Below are 17,049 nucleotides of genomic sequence, written 5' to 3' on the forward strand. Positions count from 1 at the left end.
TACTACTGGGGGTGGGGTATACCTAAACTGCAAAAATAGTGTGCTGGGAAGTATTATTCCCCTTATCACATGCCGTAGTCCTGGGCTGGATTGGGGACCTCCACAGCTAGTTTTAAAATATAAGAGGATTTCTTCTGGTTGACTTTGGCGTTAAGCCCATCTTGCAAAGGTAGGTTTAATGTTATGTGTAATTTGGCTCTAATTCTGCTTTATTTTTCTTGTCAGCCCCAGTGGTCAGATAGCATTGGCTGCTTCCTTTTCCTTTCACTATTGGGAATTTCTGAATTGTTCCAGTCAATTCTTATTCTTCTCTTCCTCATTCCTGGGCTTCTGAATCCCTTTTCCCTTGGGAAGCTACCTGTGGGACTCTTGTTACTGAGATTTCCATTGTGAGTTTTAGGGATTTAGATTTACCTCATGGGATCCTGTTGCTTGTTCTCAAATTAGTTCTTGGTGAAGGAAGTGAGTCTGCTCCAGCCCTTCCTCTTGGCAGTTGTACAGCTCAGCTGAAGAGGATTCAGGTTATCAAGATCTAGAGGGTGCAGGAGTTGTGGAGAGGGACAGGAGGAGCTAGTTATAGCTAGACTGGAGGTAAAGGGACAATCTCTTGATAGCTTTCAATATAGAAGGATCAATAGCCTTCATGGCATTTGAGATGAGAGACAAAAACAGTGCACTTAAAGAAAAGGACCGTGGATACGGCCAGCTGGCTAAACAAAGCAAGTCACACACCCCTACCCCCATCATGAGTTGCTCAAGAGTAGGCTAGTGAACTGTGTTCTGTGGATGGTGTGAAGACACTGATCCCTCCTATATGAGTGAGTTGGGCCTAGAAAAAACATTTGCGGTTCCACAGTTTTATGGCTTACAACTATTCAGTATGACTCATACCTCCCTCATATGTCCCCCTCTCCAGACATGGATGAATGTGCTGGCGAAGCAGAGGAACCTGTCTGCACTGGAGCCAATGAGGCCTGTGAGAACACAGATGGCAGCTACCGGTGTGTTTGCACAGAGGGACATGTTCGCAAAGAGGGAATCTGTGTGGAAGACAAGCCTCCAGGTAAACCTCTCATCTCACCAGCATCGATGGCATATATGGGGGCGATCACCAAAAGCGGGTGGGCAGGAGGGCTCCAAAGAGCTTACCTTCCCCACAGATGATTGAGGGATTAGTGTTGGGGGGGGGGGCGCTCCACACACCCACATGAGCAGCCCTGCTCCATGAAGCACAGAGCAGGCTAAAGGGATCCGGGGTCAGAACTTGTTCTGGCCTCTGTGAATCCGACAATGCAACTCACGACACACGTGTTGCATTGAGGGTTTCCCCCAAGAGAAGGGTGCTCTAGGCACACGTCTCAGTGTGGTTGGGCTGGAAGCAGCCTGTGCTTGCACACAGGTATTTATTTATTTTATTTGAAATATTTCTATACCACCCAAAACATGTGTCTCTGGGAGTTTTACAATTAAAATCATTTAAATGTAAAGTAGCCATGGTGTAGCTGATCTAACCCAGCCTTTGTCTCAAAACAAGCCCATGTTAGGGGAAGAAAAATGCTGAATCATCCTCTCTCTTGCTTTCATCCACAAAGGCTATTTCTTTAATTTAAACTGTTCTTATAGTAGCTCAATCATTGTCACTACGCTCACTTTTTAACAGAGTTTAATTCCTCCCTGGTGTGGGAGAAATTCCAGGGAACTCTCCTTCTCTTTACTATTAGAAAAGTTCACAAAAACCTCCACATGCAAGCCTACATGAGAACACTTGGCAGTGTTGCTGGGCAATTAAAATTGAGACGTGTGTTGCACCAGAGCAAAACCCCTTTTTCCTGAGTTAGATATCCACTCAGAAGCAGGTAAAATATAAAGAACAAAAAGAGAAAAACTTTATTCAAATTACTACAGACTGCTTCAGTCTGAGGCTCTTTCAGCTTTTACAGGTGAAACTCGGAAAATTAGAATATCATGCAAAAGTCCATTAATTTCAGTAATGCAAATTAAAAGGTGAAACTGATATATGAGACAGACGCATGACATGCAAAGCGAGATAAGTCAAGCTTTAATTTGTTATAATTGTGATGATCATGGCGTACAGCTCATGAAAACCCCAAATCCACAATCTCAGAAAATTAGAATATTACATGGAACCAAGAAGACAAGGATTGAAGAATAGAACAATATCGGCCCTCTGAAAAGTATAAGCATGCATATGTATTCAGTACTTGGTTTGGGCCCCTTTTGCAGCAATTACTGCCTCAATGCGGCGTGGCATGGATGCTATCAGCCTGTGGCACTGATGAGGTGTTATGGAAGACCAGGATGCTTCATTAGCGGCCTTCAGCTCTTCTGCATTGTTTGGTCTCATGTCTCTCATCCTTCTCTTGGCAGTGCCCCATAGATTCTCTATGGGGTCAGGTCAGGCGAGTTTGCTGGCCAATCAAGCACAGTACACTGTATACTTTTCGGAGGTTCGATATTGTTCTATTCTACAATCCTTGTCTTCTTGGTTCCATGTAATATTCTAATTTTCTGAGATTGTGGATTTGGGGTTTTCATGAGCTGTACGCCATGATCATCACAATTATAACAAATTAAGGCTTGACTTATCTCGCTTTGCATGTAATGCATCTGTCTCATATATCAGTTTCACCTTTTAATTTGCATTACTGAAATTAATGGACTTTTGCACGATATTCTAATTTTCCGAGTTTCACCTGTAGTTACAGGTAAAAGAAACACTCAGTAGTTGCAAGAATACTTCAAAAAACACCTTTGGATGATATTGGGATGGCACACTTTAAAAATCATGGTTACCCAGTTGCGAGGATAATTCAAAAAGCACCCAGCTGCAAGGAACAGGAATATAGGAACCTTTTAAAGCACCTTTAAAGGTTACAGAGACTTTTGCAGTGCCCTGGATAGATAAGTGGGCACAGGTTCAGCATTCCTTAGTTTTTTACATAACAGATAAAACACAATAAAACAGTTGTAAGGATTTGCAAAGCACAAAAAGGAAAATAAGTTTCTGATGAGTACTAACTAGCAAACTGTTCCCTAGACTAAATCCCCTTTTCCTTGGAGACTCACCCCTCACATGATGACCTTCAAGTATCCTGCAATCCTGTCTCTCAAGGATCTGCAGTCCTTTTCAGTAGCCAACTCCATGGCTTCCCATCCTGTTGAAAGCACAGCCAGCCTCCAACTGAGAACAAAGAACCCCTTCTCTTCCTGCTGCAAGGCCCTCTAGGTCCACCCACTGTGTGCTGAGTGACTGATCCCTAGAGGTTACTGCCTGTCAGTCAAGACAGGGTTCACTTCCGGTTCACTCTTTAGGGGAGGGAGGGACTGTTCACCACACATGGGTAAGGGAGCACTCACTCCTTTACCCTTCATAGTGGGGCTAGGTGGCACTGCCTTGCTGGGATCAGGCCCAATCCTGATGTTTCTCATGTGCAGCCTAACCCGGGCTGGGTGTCCCTAGGTTAGGACCTAGGTACACCCTAGATTAGCCTAACCCAGGTTAGGCTGCACATGAGAACAACCTCACTCTCTTGCTGAGGAGCTTGGAGGCGTAGTGTCCCATGGAGTCGGACTCCAGAACCTGTCCTCTGCCTTGGAAACAGTTTTGTCAGTTTGGTCAGGGATGGCCAATTTCTGTATTCCTGAGAGAGATTCTATTTTCTGGGATCTGGATGTATATGTTTGCCACAGAAATTGAGTGTCAACAGTTGCCACAGAAATGAGTGCTCAGGTTCCACAATAACATCCTCGCCATCTACCAGCAGGGCCTTTGCATTTATGGCGCATACTCCCTCAGATGCAACAATATGTGTGTGATATGAATCCGTACATTTACATATGAGGTGCATTTTTAAAAGATAAAGAAGAAAGGGGTAACGTGGAATCCCTGCTATTTCTTACTGATTAAAACACGTTTCTTCTAAAACTGTGGGCCCAACTTTCTACCTTCGCTAAAAACATAGAAGGGCCTCCAGGGGCCAGATGACAAAATGACCCCAGGGCCAAACGCACTGTCTGTTGGCCATCTCTGCTCTGGTTCACAGCCTTATTCCTTGTCCCACAGATGCTCCTGAGAAAGGCTTCTTTGATGACATCACCGACGACGAGGTGGTTGTGCTGCAGCAGATGTTCTTTGGCGCTATCATCTGTGCCTTGGCCACACTAGCTGCCAAGGGAGACATGGTCTTCACTGCCATCTTCATTGGCGCCGTGGCGGCTATGGCTGGTTACTGGCTGTCCGAGCGCAGTGATCGGGTGCTTGATGGCTTTATCAAAGGCAGATAGTGCTTGGCCAAGTGAATGTTCCCTCCTGCTTCCTGCCTCAGAGAGCCAGCTGGCAGGCAGAAAATCCTTGCCCCCACCCTCTGCCCCAGCAGGTCTTTTAAATCCAGAGGAAGGAGGTGGAAAGGCAATCCCTATCCAGTCTGGGCTGGTGGAAACCTCAACCCAGCATGCTGTGAAAGTAGAAATGGTACAGGGGGATACATTTCTAACATGCTCTGCAGTTCTACTAGTGGCTGAGAGGAAGGTGCTTGGCAGGAATTAGCGTGGAGCCAGTGCCCCTTTGCGGTGCTAGAGGTCTTGTCTGGGTCACCATCAGTGGGCCTGCAGAACAGGCACCTGTTACTCTCTCACTAGCCTGGCCCTCCATGCATGTGGGTGGATGTCAACTGGGCTCCTGTCTGGAAGTCTGAGTCTCCCATACCGGTCCATTAACACTGACCAGGAAAAGATTGGGTCTCTGCAGAAGAAACCTGAGATGGGTGGGCATGGGATTGCTCCCCGCTGGCTCTTTGAAGGGCTCTCCCCTTGGCTGAGAGCCAGTCTACACATTATGCAGAAGGTGGTGCTAGGCCAGAGTCACAGAATTCTGGACTGTGCCACCACTGGCAGATGGGGGCTCATAACCTTTGAATGATCTCCCACATATAAAAATATTCAGTAAACCAACACCATCAGATAGAATGGTTTGGGGTGGAGCCCTCTCTCTGTGAGGTTCATGCATGCAGGGAGGGGTTTTCTGTTGTTCGTTGTGTGCGGGAGCATCCTGAAATTTGACAGATACCCCCGTGGTCCGAAGAGGTACAGTCCCAGAATTCTGCCACCTTGTTCTGCATAATGTGTAGAACAGCTCTGAGGCTGCCAGTGGCAGTGTGTGAGGCAGAGGAAGCTTGAGTGGCCTGCATGTCCATCCTTGCCCCTTTGCATCTGTTAAACTCACAGCACTGTTTGTCCATCCATATCTCAGGAAAATTAAAGGTCTCTGTACACATCCCGTGTCGTTCTGGCTGTCTGTATCGTGTGCTAATTGCATCTGTTCTGTCAAGGCGTTCTGACTAGTCGTGTGCATGGAACCATCGCCTGCTGGTTCAAAGGTGGGGGGGGGGATATGTTTAAGGATGGAGGAGGGTGGTCTTACCCCTCCTGCTGCATTTCCCCTGCTGGCGCTGTCTTTGAAAATGGTCCAGCAGGGTGGCAGTGTACCTCGTTGCCGCCCTGGTGCCTCCTCAGACCAGAAGTAACTGGTGCACATGTGCATGTCACGCTCAGTCGCATGCACGTCGCAGAGCACTTCCGGTCCAAAGAGGCTCTGGGGAGCAGGGGTGTGACTATAATAGGGCAAGGGGAGACAGTTGTCAGGGGGCCCACTGCCTGGGGGGGCCCTCCAGAGGCAAGTCACATGACTGACTCCCCCAGCCGCGCACCCGCCCAGGCTTCCTTCAGTTGTATTCATCCTCCGAAATGGATGTGAGTGTTAAAACCTGGAGCTACCAGAACAGCAGGTCTTTCTCTAGTACCTTTAAATGACTTGTATTGTCCACAATTTATATAACCTTTAAAAAAAAATTAAGATGATGTTCTATTGTGGCACATAGATAGATAGATAGATAGATAAATTCTACTATGCTTTTTGTTACCACTATTCAGCCTCATTTAAGATTTCTTTACTTCATGAGCTGAGCTTCAGTGAGGGTGTGCTGCCACCCTGCTGGACAACTTTCAAAGACAGCGCCAGCAGGGAGAATGCGGCGGGAGGGGAAAGAGCACCCTCCCCCATCCTTAAATATATCCCCCTTACCTTTGAACCAGCGGAATAGCTGGACTTTCGAAACAGTTTGGAGGTCCATAAAGGTCCTCCGAACCGGTTCTGTGGACATCCCTAGTTCTGACTTGGGTTCAGATCCTGGGGCCAAATATCTTTTGGTGCTTTAAAAAAAAAAGCCTTTCCGTGAAATTTCTGTGCTGTGTTTTATAATCTTCTCTCTCTCACACACGCACAGTACTCAAATCTTCTCCAACTCATGAATAGTGGGAAGTGATTTTTGGCATTTTCCATCAGGAGGAAACTGAAGGGGCAGACTTTATCTCTCCTCCTGGACTTTGGAGTTCAGCTGGCAAACCGTGGGAAGGATGAAAAGCCCCTGCTTTACTCCCCTTCCCTTGCTTTCAATACCAGAGAATTGTCTCTCCTGTGCCTCCCTTGTTAGGTGAGATGAGGTGTGCCTGAAAGGAGAGGGGTTGATTAAAGGGGATCCTCTGTGATGTTCCCCAGAGTAGTGGGGCAGACATGGCAGCAGAGAAAGCAAAAGACCCACAAGCTGCTTTGAGGCAAGTGCAGAACTGCAACCTCTCTGCCTCTACCCCTTTCATGGAGGACTAAACTTTACCATATTTTAAATATGCGCTGTGTGAGTGTTTAAATTAAACAACATCCACAGTAGAGACCTCACTGAGATTGCAGCACATGCAGAGGGGCCATTTAACCCTTTCCTCTCATGCCATAGACCTAGTGAAAATGCCCCCATACTCCAAAGCTGCTGTTCGCCTCAGGAGGGAGACTCCCATTAGCACCAATGGGCTTCTCCCTTCCAATGTGGTTTCAGGAGAGGTGTTTGTATAAGGGCTGTAGCTTGAGGGAAGAGAGTTAAATATCCTCTCCCATGTGCCACAATCCCATCATGTTTGGGTCCCTCCCATACAGCTACTGTTTTAAGTTAAAGAGATGATGGCCTGTCACTTGCTAACAATGTAGCTGGAGATTTTGGCACCATCCATCCAGAAGAAGCAAGTTCACCACATTAATCCCTGGAAGTGCAACTATATGGTCTTGTTGAAAGCTCCTCCCTCCTCTCTAGTCAATTAACAGATTATGTACTCTTCAGAAGTACTGTCATTCCCTAACTCAGTCACATAACTGGAGTCATTCTCCAAATGTTGATCTTGTTTCCAATACCTCTCCCTATTTCCTCTAATGGCAGGACCCATCACCCAGTATTCTTTGGTTTCCATGGCTACTGCAGCCATTCCCAGAGTTCTTTGCTTCTGAAGTCAAGAGCTAATATAGTGTGGCAGTCTGGTTTTTTGGATTTCCCCCCACCATCCCTCCAAACACGCATTCCCTGCATGAAATAAAATAAATAAATAAATAGTTTAGAATTGTACTTCATCCATAAACCATTGAAAGAGTAGGAAATTTCATGTTGACTGTGAGTGTACCACAATTCTTCAAAATGTCAAAGTTGTTAGGATGATGAATGAATCAGAAACATTGTTGCATTGAAAATGATTTAAGCATATATGATGATGTAATAACAATTTGGTTTTCTAAGAAGAGTGGTATGGATGGAGCCACTGTTCCTGTGGCTGCAGTAGTTTGCAAGGGAAGGCAAGCTGGCCCGTGTGCACTCTTAACGCTTGAGAATCTATGCTTGGAATAGGACTTGACATGAAATTTGGGCAGGAAGCTAGATTGCATAGACCAGCTTGAACTACAGCAGCGCAGGCTGTCAACTGTGCCACTGCAGTGAGGAGCAGATGCTTCGCCTGCCAAAACAGCACCTCTCACTCCTGCCATTATTCATAGTACAGTTTGTATTGCCTTTCACGCAGGACTGTATGTGGTCTGAGCTTTAAAAATAAGGAAAGAAATAAAAATAGCACCTTATCAAGCTGAATTCTGTGGTCTGTAAATTATACAAATTTGCAACACAGTGCTGCCTTCTACATACTGTATTCTGTCTCTGCTAATCATGGGGCAGAACAAGGAATGATTCTGGGTTCAGAAAGATTATTCATAACTAGCTGACCTGGTGCAGAGCACCTGCGCCCCTAGTCCTCCCTCCTTTCAGCCCCTTCCCAGTCTGCTTTCCCTTCCCTTCCCTCCCCATCCGCCGGCCGGCCTGGCCACGGGCACTTTCCCTCTCTGCCCAGCAGCGGCATACCCGTGGCTATCTGGCAGCTGCTTGTGAACTCTCGTGAGAGCTGCCACGCATGGGATTAGCCACAGGTATGCCTTAGAGAATTAAATACATAGATAGATGATACCCCCACTCCATCTTCTGAGATTTCATTAGGTGCCGCCCACACAGTTCCAAGTCCATCTTCTTAACACTGATGTTTAAAAAGAAAAAGGCTGAGATCCCCTTGAGATGTGGGCTATTCCATCATGAACACTGGTTTTTAAGGAGAACTTGTGCAGTGTCCAGATGATAATGGCTGACATCCAGACTATGACCAGTCCCACTGAAATCAATGGGCCAAGTGAATTGTGACTCTAACTCAGGGATGTCAAACTGATCCTCCAGCTCCCATCATCCCCAGTCAGAGTGGCCGGTAGCCAGGGATGATGGGAGTTGTAGGCAGAAGGGCTTGTTTGACACCCTTGCTCTAACTTGTCCAATTAAATCCAGTGGCTGACATATTGTGCAAAGCTACATCACCCAAGTAACATTGTATGCGCACAAGCTGTTCAAATTGTGCAAATGCAAAAAATTGTGCAGTTACTATTTCCAGTGGGTGCCCTATGGAGTGCAGCTGCCCCAGTGCACAACCACACTGATGCTGTTTACACAAATGCAACAGTGTGGGCAGGGCTGCTACCGTCCATGTTACATTGTTTAGTATAGGAGCGACTGTACACAGATTATATGTGTGTTGAACATAAAGGAAATAGGGCTGTGGTGTTACATTCATCACATGATGTCATGCTAGATCTTACCAGTAAAGGGAGGAAAAAACATATGGGGCAGCAGCAGTTGCATGTCTCTGGCAACACCTAGTTCTACCTTAAGCAGCTTAGCTTTCTTATTGCTTAGGCTGTGCTATCCCATGAAGTATAACTTATTTACAGACAGGAGCATCAAAGTAAAGCAGGAGTCATGGCTGAAAGGAGTCACTAAAGACCAGCAATCACATCTCCCCAGGGCAGGAACCAAGGGTTTTCTGGGGAATGAAAAACAAACAGGAATGAGGGGCATTTTAGCCTACTTTCCAGTAGGCTTATGAGATCACCCGGCATTCTGTGTGTGCCCCATTCTCCCCGCCTGCCCCGCATCAACTTTGCAATACCTGGATCAATATGAACCAAATTGGGTACGGTTGTTGGGACACCTCAACGGCATAGTTTGTGATGACATCATCCACTCCAATTCAAGATGGCGGACACGTGAACATTTAAGGTGCAAGTGGGCTAGTTTGTGAACCACCTAACCAATTTGAACCAATTGATTCCAGATGGCAGACATGTGAACATCTGAGTTGCAAGTGGGAACCAATTAGGATTTTGGACCAGATTTGTGTTGGAAGTGAAGGACTTTGCTCTGTCTCTTGTCTCAAAGACAGTGGAGGACAGACTAGTGAGTCAGAGGGCTAGAGGGTCAAGACATTGGTCATCCCTTCTCTACTGCTCTGACACTATCCCTTTGGAATGTAGATTGCTACTCTCAGGGACACTTCCTTCCTTCCAGCCACTTCCTTCCTCTCCCTTCTTCTTCCTTTCCTTCTACCTTGCAAGATGCAAGCTCCTCTCTCCCTGCACCATGTGTGCAGAGATGCAGAATCCATCTGCATCCAGCTAGATAGATAGATAGATTAGAGATTCTATCTCCTCACTTTCCTATCTAGAATGGACTTCTCTAATAAATACTATTTATATTGACTTGAACCTATGAACTGGCTCCAAGTTACTTTACTCTCAGCATACACACATGTCTAACTAAATTCCACTGTGTTGTGCCTCTGTGCACTCTGCTATAATGAAAAAGGGTTTCTCTTACCAGAGAGAATTCCCAACAATTTGGTACAGTTGTTGGGACACATAGGGACACCTCAAACATATAGTCTGTGGTGATGGCATCCACCCCAATTCAAGATGGCAAAGGCATAAATGTGTGAGGTACAAGTAGGCTAACTTGTGAACTGCCTAACCAATTTGGACCAAATTTAGTCCAGTCGTAAAGATAGTGAAAGGAAAGTAGGCAGATTCATTTTTACTCAAACAACTTTTTTTTAATGGAAAGGTTTCTGAGCCTTGAACAGTTGCATGATCTGAAATAACTCATCAGGCACAAAGATGCAGTGATGGGGAAAGCTTCATCTGTTGAATGCCTGACTAAGAGACAGCTGTCCAACACATGGGATCCCTGTTGGAAAAGTTGCAACCCTCGCTAAAAGCACTGTTGAAAGAGAGTCAGTGCAGCATAGTAGTTAGGCTGAGCGCTGTCTGGGACTGGGGACCTACTTTCAAATCCCCATCCAGCCCAGAAACTCACTGGGAGACCTTGGGCCAGATGCTATATCTCAACCTAACCCTCAAACCCCCCAAGATTGTTGTGAGAACAAAAGGGAAGAACTATATATGCTTACCTGAGCTTCTTGGAGAAAGAACAAGATAGACACGTTTTGATAATGTCTTAGTTTGGATTGCAAAAAACTCCCACTCCCCACAGAGATTGAGAATCCATGATTGAACAAGACCTTCATGTTCTGTGCAGTGTTTTTGAGGATTTCATAATCATAATCAACAGCAAGACCAATAAGGATTATGTCGTTTGCAGACTAGTCTGTACCAAGAGTGTGTTTTGAGAACTCAAGGTTAAACAAAACCTTCATAAACTGCGCAGTGTTTTTGAAGATCTCATAATCTCAGCCAATAGCAAGACTGACAAGGATAGTTTACATTTGCAGGCTTGTAAATACCTTAAGTGGTGCAGTGGGGAAATGACTGACTAACAAGCAGAAGGTTATTGGTTTGAATTCCTGCTGGTACTATATTGGGCAGCAGCGATATAGGAAGAAAGGCATCATCTCATATTGTGCAGAAGGAGACAATGGTAAAATCTCTCCTGTACTCTACCAAAGAAAACCACAGGGCTCTGTGTACGCCAGGAGTCAAGATCGACTTGATGGCACACTTTACCTTTACCTTTAAATACTTTACAGAGATAAGAGAGTTCAAAATAGTTGGCAGGTAAATAGACAATAGCCCTATTCATACAATATGTTGTGCATACAGATTTCTGGACACAAGTACATGTTTTTGTGTGAATGACTGCACATGCGTTCATTTTAAAAGTTAACCTGGGTACAGCCCCTCTCAAATGCAGGGTAAAGATAGGATGTGTACTATCCTAACAATTTGTTATGGGGCGGCTAACAAAGTTTATTAATTATTACCACCACCACCATCATCATTATTATTATTACTCTGTACCTGTTGAATGTGTGAATTATGTGCCCATACAGACAGATCTGTATGTGCAGATGTTGGGCCACATGTTTAGTGGCTGTAGGGCAACAGAAGAAGGGCTGTGGATCTCCTGGGAGCGTTCAGTGTTCCTATGCTGAAGGCTTCTTGTGCAGTGGTGGGAGAGTGGGGCAGCAATTTTCATGTCTCTTCCCTTGCTGCAAATGCCCTTTCCAAAATCTGTTTCTGAGGGTCACACAACCCTCAGGAACGTAGTGATACAAATGGAGAGGGCTTTTGGAGGTTGGGGAGAGACACAAACATTGCTCTCCTTTCCATACTTGGTCCATTGAACAAGAGAAGCTCTTCTTTCCTTGCTGTACAGCTGCGGAACGTGTGGGCCAGTATATTCAAGCACAGTCCTTTGACCTTTGCTGTGAACCTTCTCCCCCACTGAAATTTATTTGCACACACACCCCATACTGGAGCCTGAAATAGCATCCCTGCTTTTCCAAGGGAGGCAGCCTCTTCTTGACCAACACCCAGATTCCACAACAAGAAACCACCCTTTGGAATTCTCCTCCAGGGTCATTTGTAGTATTAGCACTCTTCACTCTCTCCAGACAAGAGCAGTGGCAAAAGAGTTGTAAGGCACAACTCTTCCACCCAGGAAAAGATGCCAGTCTTGCAGCCGGATCTGCAAGAAAGGTGCAAAAGCTGCCTAAAGTAATGGTGGTTTCACTAGGAGGAGGGGTTGCCTCCATGAATAAATTGTCTACACCTTCTTAGGTAGGCCTGCATTCTGCTTTGTGAATTGTGACAACAAAGCAGCAATCCTACGTATACTTGCTTCAGAATACTCTCCACTGAACCCAGTGGCTGACATGATGTGCAGTGATATGCAGCTGTTGTGTACTGCATCAGGGTTGCTGTGGACTTGGAAAGCAGCCCCGACACTGTAAAGCAGGGATAGGCAACCTTGGCTCTCCAGCTGCTGTTGAACTAAAACTCCCATTATCTCTAGCTACATTGTGGCTAGGGATGATGGGAGTAGTAGTTCATCAACAGCTGGAAAGCAGAGGTTACCTGCCTCTGCTAGTGAGAACTGGCCGTTGCACAAGCAGCACTACCTTGGTTTCTCCCATTCACAACAATGGGAGAAACTGTGGTAGCATTCCTTGTGCTGCAGCCCATTCTCTACAGCACTGGGACTGCCTTATGAGTCCAACAGCAGTCCCGATGCATGTGCAGCAGCTCCATATTGCTGCACATCATGTCAGCCAGTGGGTTTCGCTTCCAAGCATACATGTACAGAATCATGCTATAAGTCTGCAATCCTAAGCAGTCAGCAGGAATAAAGTCCCATTGGATTCAGTGTGTCTCGAGTGCTATTCAGACATTATGTTATGTGTGTACAGAGATCTGTACAAGTGTACATAGTTTTGGGCCGGTTTAGACAATATTTGGTCTGCCAGCTATTGCCCACGTGATGCACATGCTCAATGAACATGCACATTCCCTGCCCCCAGTGTGCTGGGGCACCTTTCCCTAATCACATGGTGGTGGGGTTTGGTTTGCTTACAAATACAAAAACAATGAATATTTATATACCGCTTTTCAACAGAAGTTCCCAAAGTGGTTTACATAGATATAAACAAACAAACAACATGGCTCCCTATCCCCAAAGGGCTCACAATCTAAAAAAGAAACAGAAGATAGACACCAGCAACAGCCACTGGAGGGATGCTGTGCTGGGGATGGATAGAGCCAGTTGCTCTCCCCTTGCTAAATAAAGAGAATCACCACTTGTAAAAGGTGCCTCTTTGTTCAGTTAGCAAGGGGCCCTGTCTAAACAAGTCTAAACCTACACAGGCTACAAATGCTGGTTTAAACTAGCATTTGTAGTGCTAATCTTCAGGGGCAGATCACCGCACAGGGAATAGAAGCAATTGCCTACGGCAGTAAATCTTGGGGAGCAGCAAATATTGTAGGGAAGGGAAAGTTAATTAAAGAAAAAAAAAACTTTTAAAACTCCCACTGTGCAGCAGCGGCGCAGTGGGGATGGTGGCGAGAGCTCCACCCACCTCCCAAACCATGATAGTTGAGGTCAGTCACTGGGCCAGTCACTTCTCTCTCAGCCTAACCTACCTCACAGGGTTGTTGTGGAGAGAAACCTAAGTATGTAGTACACTGCTCTGGGCTCCTTGGAGGAAGAGCGGGATATAAATGTAAAAACAACAACAACAACACCTTGCTTCCAAATGACCCAGATCGGGTTGGTTTCGGCCCATTTTGGCCTCTGCACATGTGTGAGTGTGCAAAGAGGCCTGAAATCGGCCCGATCTGGGTCATTTGGAAGGAAGGCGGGCCCATGTGAGGAGGTCTTTCACTGGCAGCATCTGACCTCAACTGTCATGGTTTGGGAGGTGGGTGGGCCGAGCTCTCCCTGCTGTGCCGCCACACAGCAGTGGTCTTAAATGTGTGTGTTTTTGGTTTGTTTTTTTAAACAGATTTCTCCTCCCCGCCCAGCCCTTTACTTGTAAAGTGGAACTCTTGCCCCTGGGACGATAAATCTTTGGCTGCCTATGGGCAGAACAAAGTTTAATCCGCCCCTGCTTAGGTGGGCTGCATCAATAGCACTAACCCCCTACTCTAATGTGGTAACAAAACAAGAAAAAATGGGCTTCATCATGCAAGCTGGGGCCAAGGGGTGGCTCCAGGGCCTGAAAAAGATTCCTGGATTAAAGCACTGTCACAGTACAATTCAGGGGTGGCCAACCTGAGACTCCCCAGCTACTTTTGAACTACAATTCCCATCATTCCTGGCTATTGACCATCGTGGCTGAGGGGTGATGGGAGTTGTAATCCAACAACAGCTGGAGAGCCTCAGATTGTCACCATAACAACATAAACACAGTTTTCTGTCCCACAAACCTCTCAATACACTTCCTAAAGCTCAGTCAAGGAAATGCAGCCTCATTGCAGGGATGCCACCACCTATAGATTTTAGGACCCCACCCTGAACGTATTCAGCCTTACCCAGCAGCAGTAACAACTGTGCAGGCAACCAAACATGCCTCTGTTGGCCTTCTGCTTAAGAACCAAGGGGCACCATAGTGGTGGTGGTGCAGCAGCGGTAGCGAGATCACCACCAGAACAGAGCCCCTCCAACAAGAAACCTTGAGGGAAGTCCTGCATTTCCAACCCAAACACTCTCTCTCTTGTTAAGATAATAAAATACAGATATATTTCCCTGCTAACTGAGCAAAGAGGCACCTTTTACAAGTGGTGATTCTCTATTTAGCAGGGGGAGAGCAACTGGCCCTATCCATCCCCAGCACAACATCCCTCCAGTGGCTGTTGCTGGTGTCTATCTTGCTTTTTTAGATTGTGAGCCCTTTGGGTCAGGGAGCAATTTTTTATTTGATTTGATTGATTAGGAACATAGGAAGCTGCCATATACACAGAGTCAGACCAACTGGTCCATCTAGCTCAGTATTGTCTTCACAGACTGGCAGCAGCTTCTCCAAGCTTGCAGGCAGGAATCTCACTCAACCTTATCTTGGAGATGCCAGGGAGGGAACTTGAAACCTTCTGCTCTTCCCAGAGCGGCTTCATCCCCTGAGGGGAATCTCTTGCAGTGCTCACACGTCGAGTCTCCCATTCATATGCAACCAGGGCAGACCCTGCTTAGCTCAGGGGACAAGTCATGCTTGCTACCACAAAACCAGCTCTCCTCTTGATTGATTGATTGTATCTATGTAAACCACTTTGGGAGCTTCTGTTGAAAAGCAGTATATAAATATCCGTCGTATTCGTATATTGTTATTTGTTCTGAGCTCTTGGGTTAAGAGCAGGAGAAAGAAATCTGACTCCATAAAATAACCAACTGCTATCTTCCCTGCTGAGAGCTAGGTTTAATACCCACCTCACCACCTGCTTTCCCCGAGGCTTCTCTTTTCTTTTCCATCATGTAAGCTCATCTGCCTGGCTGCTGGAACAGAATGTAGTGTTTGCATCACATGACACTCCCAGTGCTTGGAAACCGCCAATAGGGTGAATCAAGAAGCTGCGATTCCGAGACCCCGCCTCCCAGTGGGAAAGGGAGGAGGGGATCCCCATTTCAGTGCTGCGCATTGCCAAAGGCTTCCACTGGGCTTCTAAAATGGCTGGATTAGACTCAGCGCGGTCTGAGCACCTGTTCAGATGTACAGCAACTATGCAGCATGGATTTATTCCCTTGCTATCTCTTATGACTCAAATTGTCTCCCTGAACAGCTTTGTGGCGCTGCCACCTCTCTCTCCTCCCCTCAATGTCCTCCTCCATCCCACACGAAACTGCCTTATACCGAGTCAGACTGCTAGTCCATCTAGCTCAGTATTTTCTACACTGACTGGCAGCAGCTCTCTCTCTCTAGGGTTTCAGTCTTTCCCAGCTCTACCAGGGATTGAATTTGAGACCTTTTGCATGCAAAGCAGGTGCTCCATCACTACAACGTGGTCGCTCAAATAGCCCTACACATCACCTCTTCTGAAAAGCTTGGACTTAATTCCTTAGTCCCAGTCCATTCCTAAATTAAATGAAAATTAGCTGCATATTTAATTTTATTTATATACTGCCCCTTCAAAAATGGCTGAGGACAGTTCACAATAAAAAAATAAAACCATGTCATACACCTGCAGGCATCTGATTGCATTCATCTTTCATTATGTTTGCTTCTCACCTACCCCATACCATAATTTAGATTGTAGGGACTTGGAGGTAATGGCCTGATTTTGCCTATGTTACTTTGCAAAAATCAGTTGTTGAGACTATATGTATATGACAAGAATGATTGATTAAAATGCATTGCAAACTTTATTTGGGGACATGCATTTTTTTGCAGAAATTTGGAATGTTTATGTATTATATTTTTATACCATATTTTGATACCTAGAGATATGTACATCTCTAGGTTAAAAACAGGGAGATGTAAGGAGATGACACAGAAAACCCGAAAGAAAACCTGGAAAACCTGAATGGTACATATTTAAGCCTAGAAGAAAAGTTGGGAGTGTGTGCAAATATGTTTTTTGAGAAAACCTGTTAATATCCAGACACAACAGGGAGTGGTGTAGGATCCATGAAATACCGGCTGACATGATGAGGAAAATTACACAAAGTAGTCCCATTGAAAAGTTAGGCATTCCTTTCAATTTCAGTGGGACTACTCTGAGCAATTTTCTTCATGTCAGCCTACATGTCTAGAAAGATTGTAGAATCTCCTTTCTTGTAGAGGTTTTGATGAAAAAGCTGGTCAGGCATCTATTGGGGATTTGGTATAAGATGTCTCATTTCAAAGTGAGATGTTAAGACTAGAACTGTGATTCCCAAACTGTGTGCTGAGAGGCATGCTGATGGTCTGCAAAAGGGACTTAAGTGCAACTTGAAAACTTAAGCCATCATGTTGGACGTGTCCACCCGCAAACAACCCGCCCAGCTGCCTGCCTGCCCACCCCCATGCACATTGGAGGAAGGAGGCTCCATTCAGCATTTATCCTCATCACCTTTTCTGTCCATATAT

General features: G+C 45.8%; 1 protein-coding gene and 1 long non-coding RNA gene across 5 annotated transcripts in view; one reads left to right on the forward strand and one right to left on the reverse strand.

Moving 5' to 3' along the window:
* CRELD1 (cysteine rich with EGF like domains 1) overlaps nt 1-7,966 on the forward strand; it is a 25,599-nt gene extending 17,633 nt beyond the window's left edge. For all 4 annotated transcript variants that reach the window (XM_053301520.1, XM_053301521.1, XM_053301522.1 and 1 more), the window contains exons 10-11: nt 917-1,063; nt 4,085-7,966. In XM_053301520.1, coding sequence (XP_053157495.1) covers nt 917-1,063; nt 4,085-4,305 — 368 coding nt within the window. In that variant the 3' untranslated portion in view covers nt 4,306-7,966. The remainder of the gene's footprint in view (nt 1-916; nt 1,064-4,084) is intronic.
* LOC128347216 (uncharacterized) overlaps nt 1-17,006 on the reverse strand; it is a 17,758-nt gene extending 752 nt beyond the window's left edge. Inside the window, exons 1-2 of the long non-coding RNA XR_008317447.1 lie at nt 15,414-17,006; nt 415-532 (exon numbers count right to left, since the gene is read on the reverse strand). This is a non-coding gene — a long non-coding RNA (uncharacterized LOC128347216). The remainder of the gene's footprint in view (nt 1-414; nt 533-15,413) is intronic.
* Between the last annotated feature and the right edge of the window lie 43 nt (nt 17,007-17,049).

This window comes from Hemicordylus capensis, chromosome 2 (genome assembly GCF_027244095.1).
Source record: "Hemicordylus capensis ecotype Gifberg chromosome 2, rHemCap1.1.pri, whole genome shotgun sequence".
Classification (NCBI taxonomy): domain Eukaryota; kingdom Metazoa; phylum Chordata; class Lepidosauria; order Squamata; family Cordylidae; genus Hemicordylus; species Hemicordylus capensis.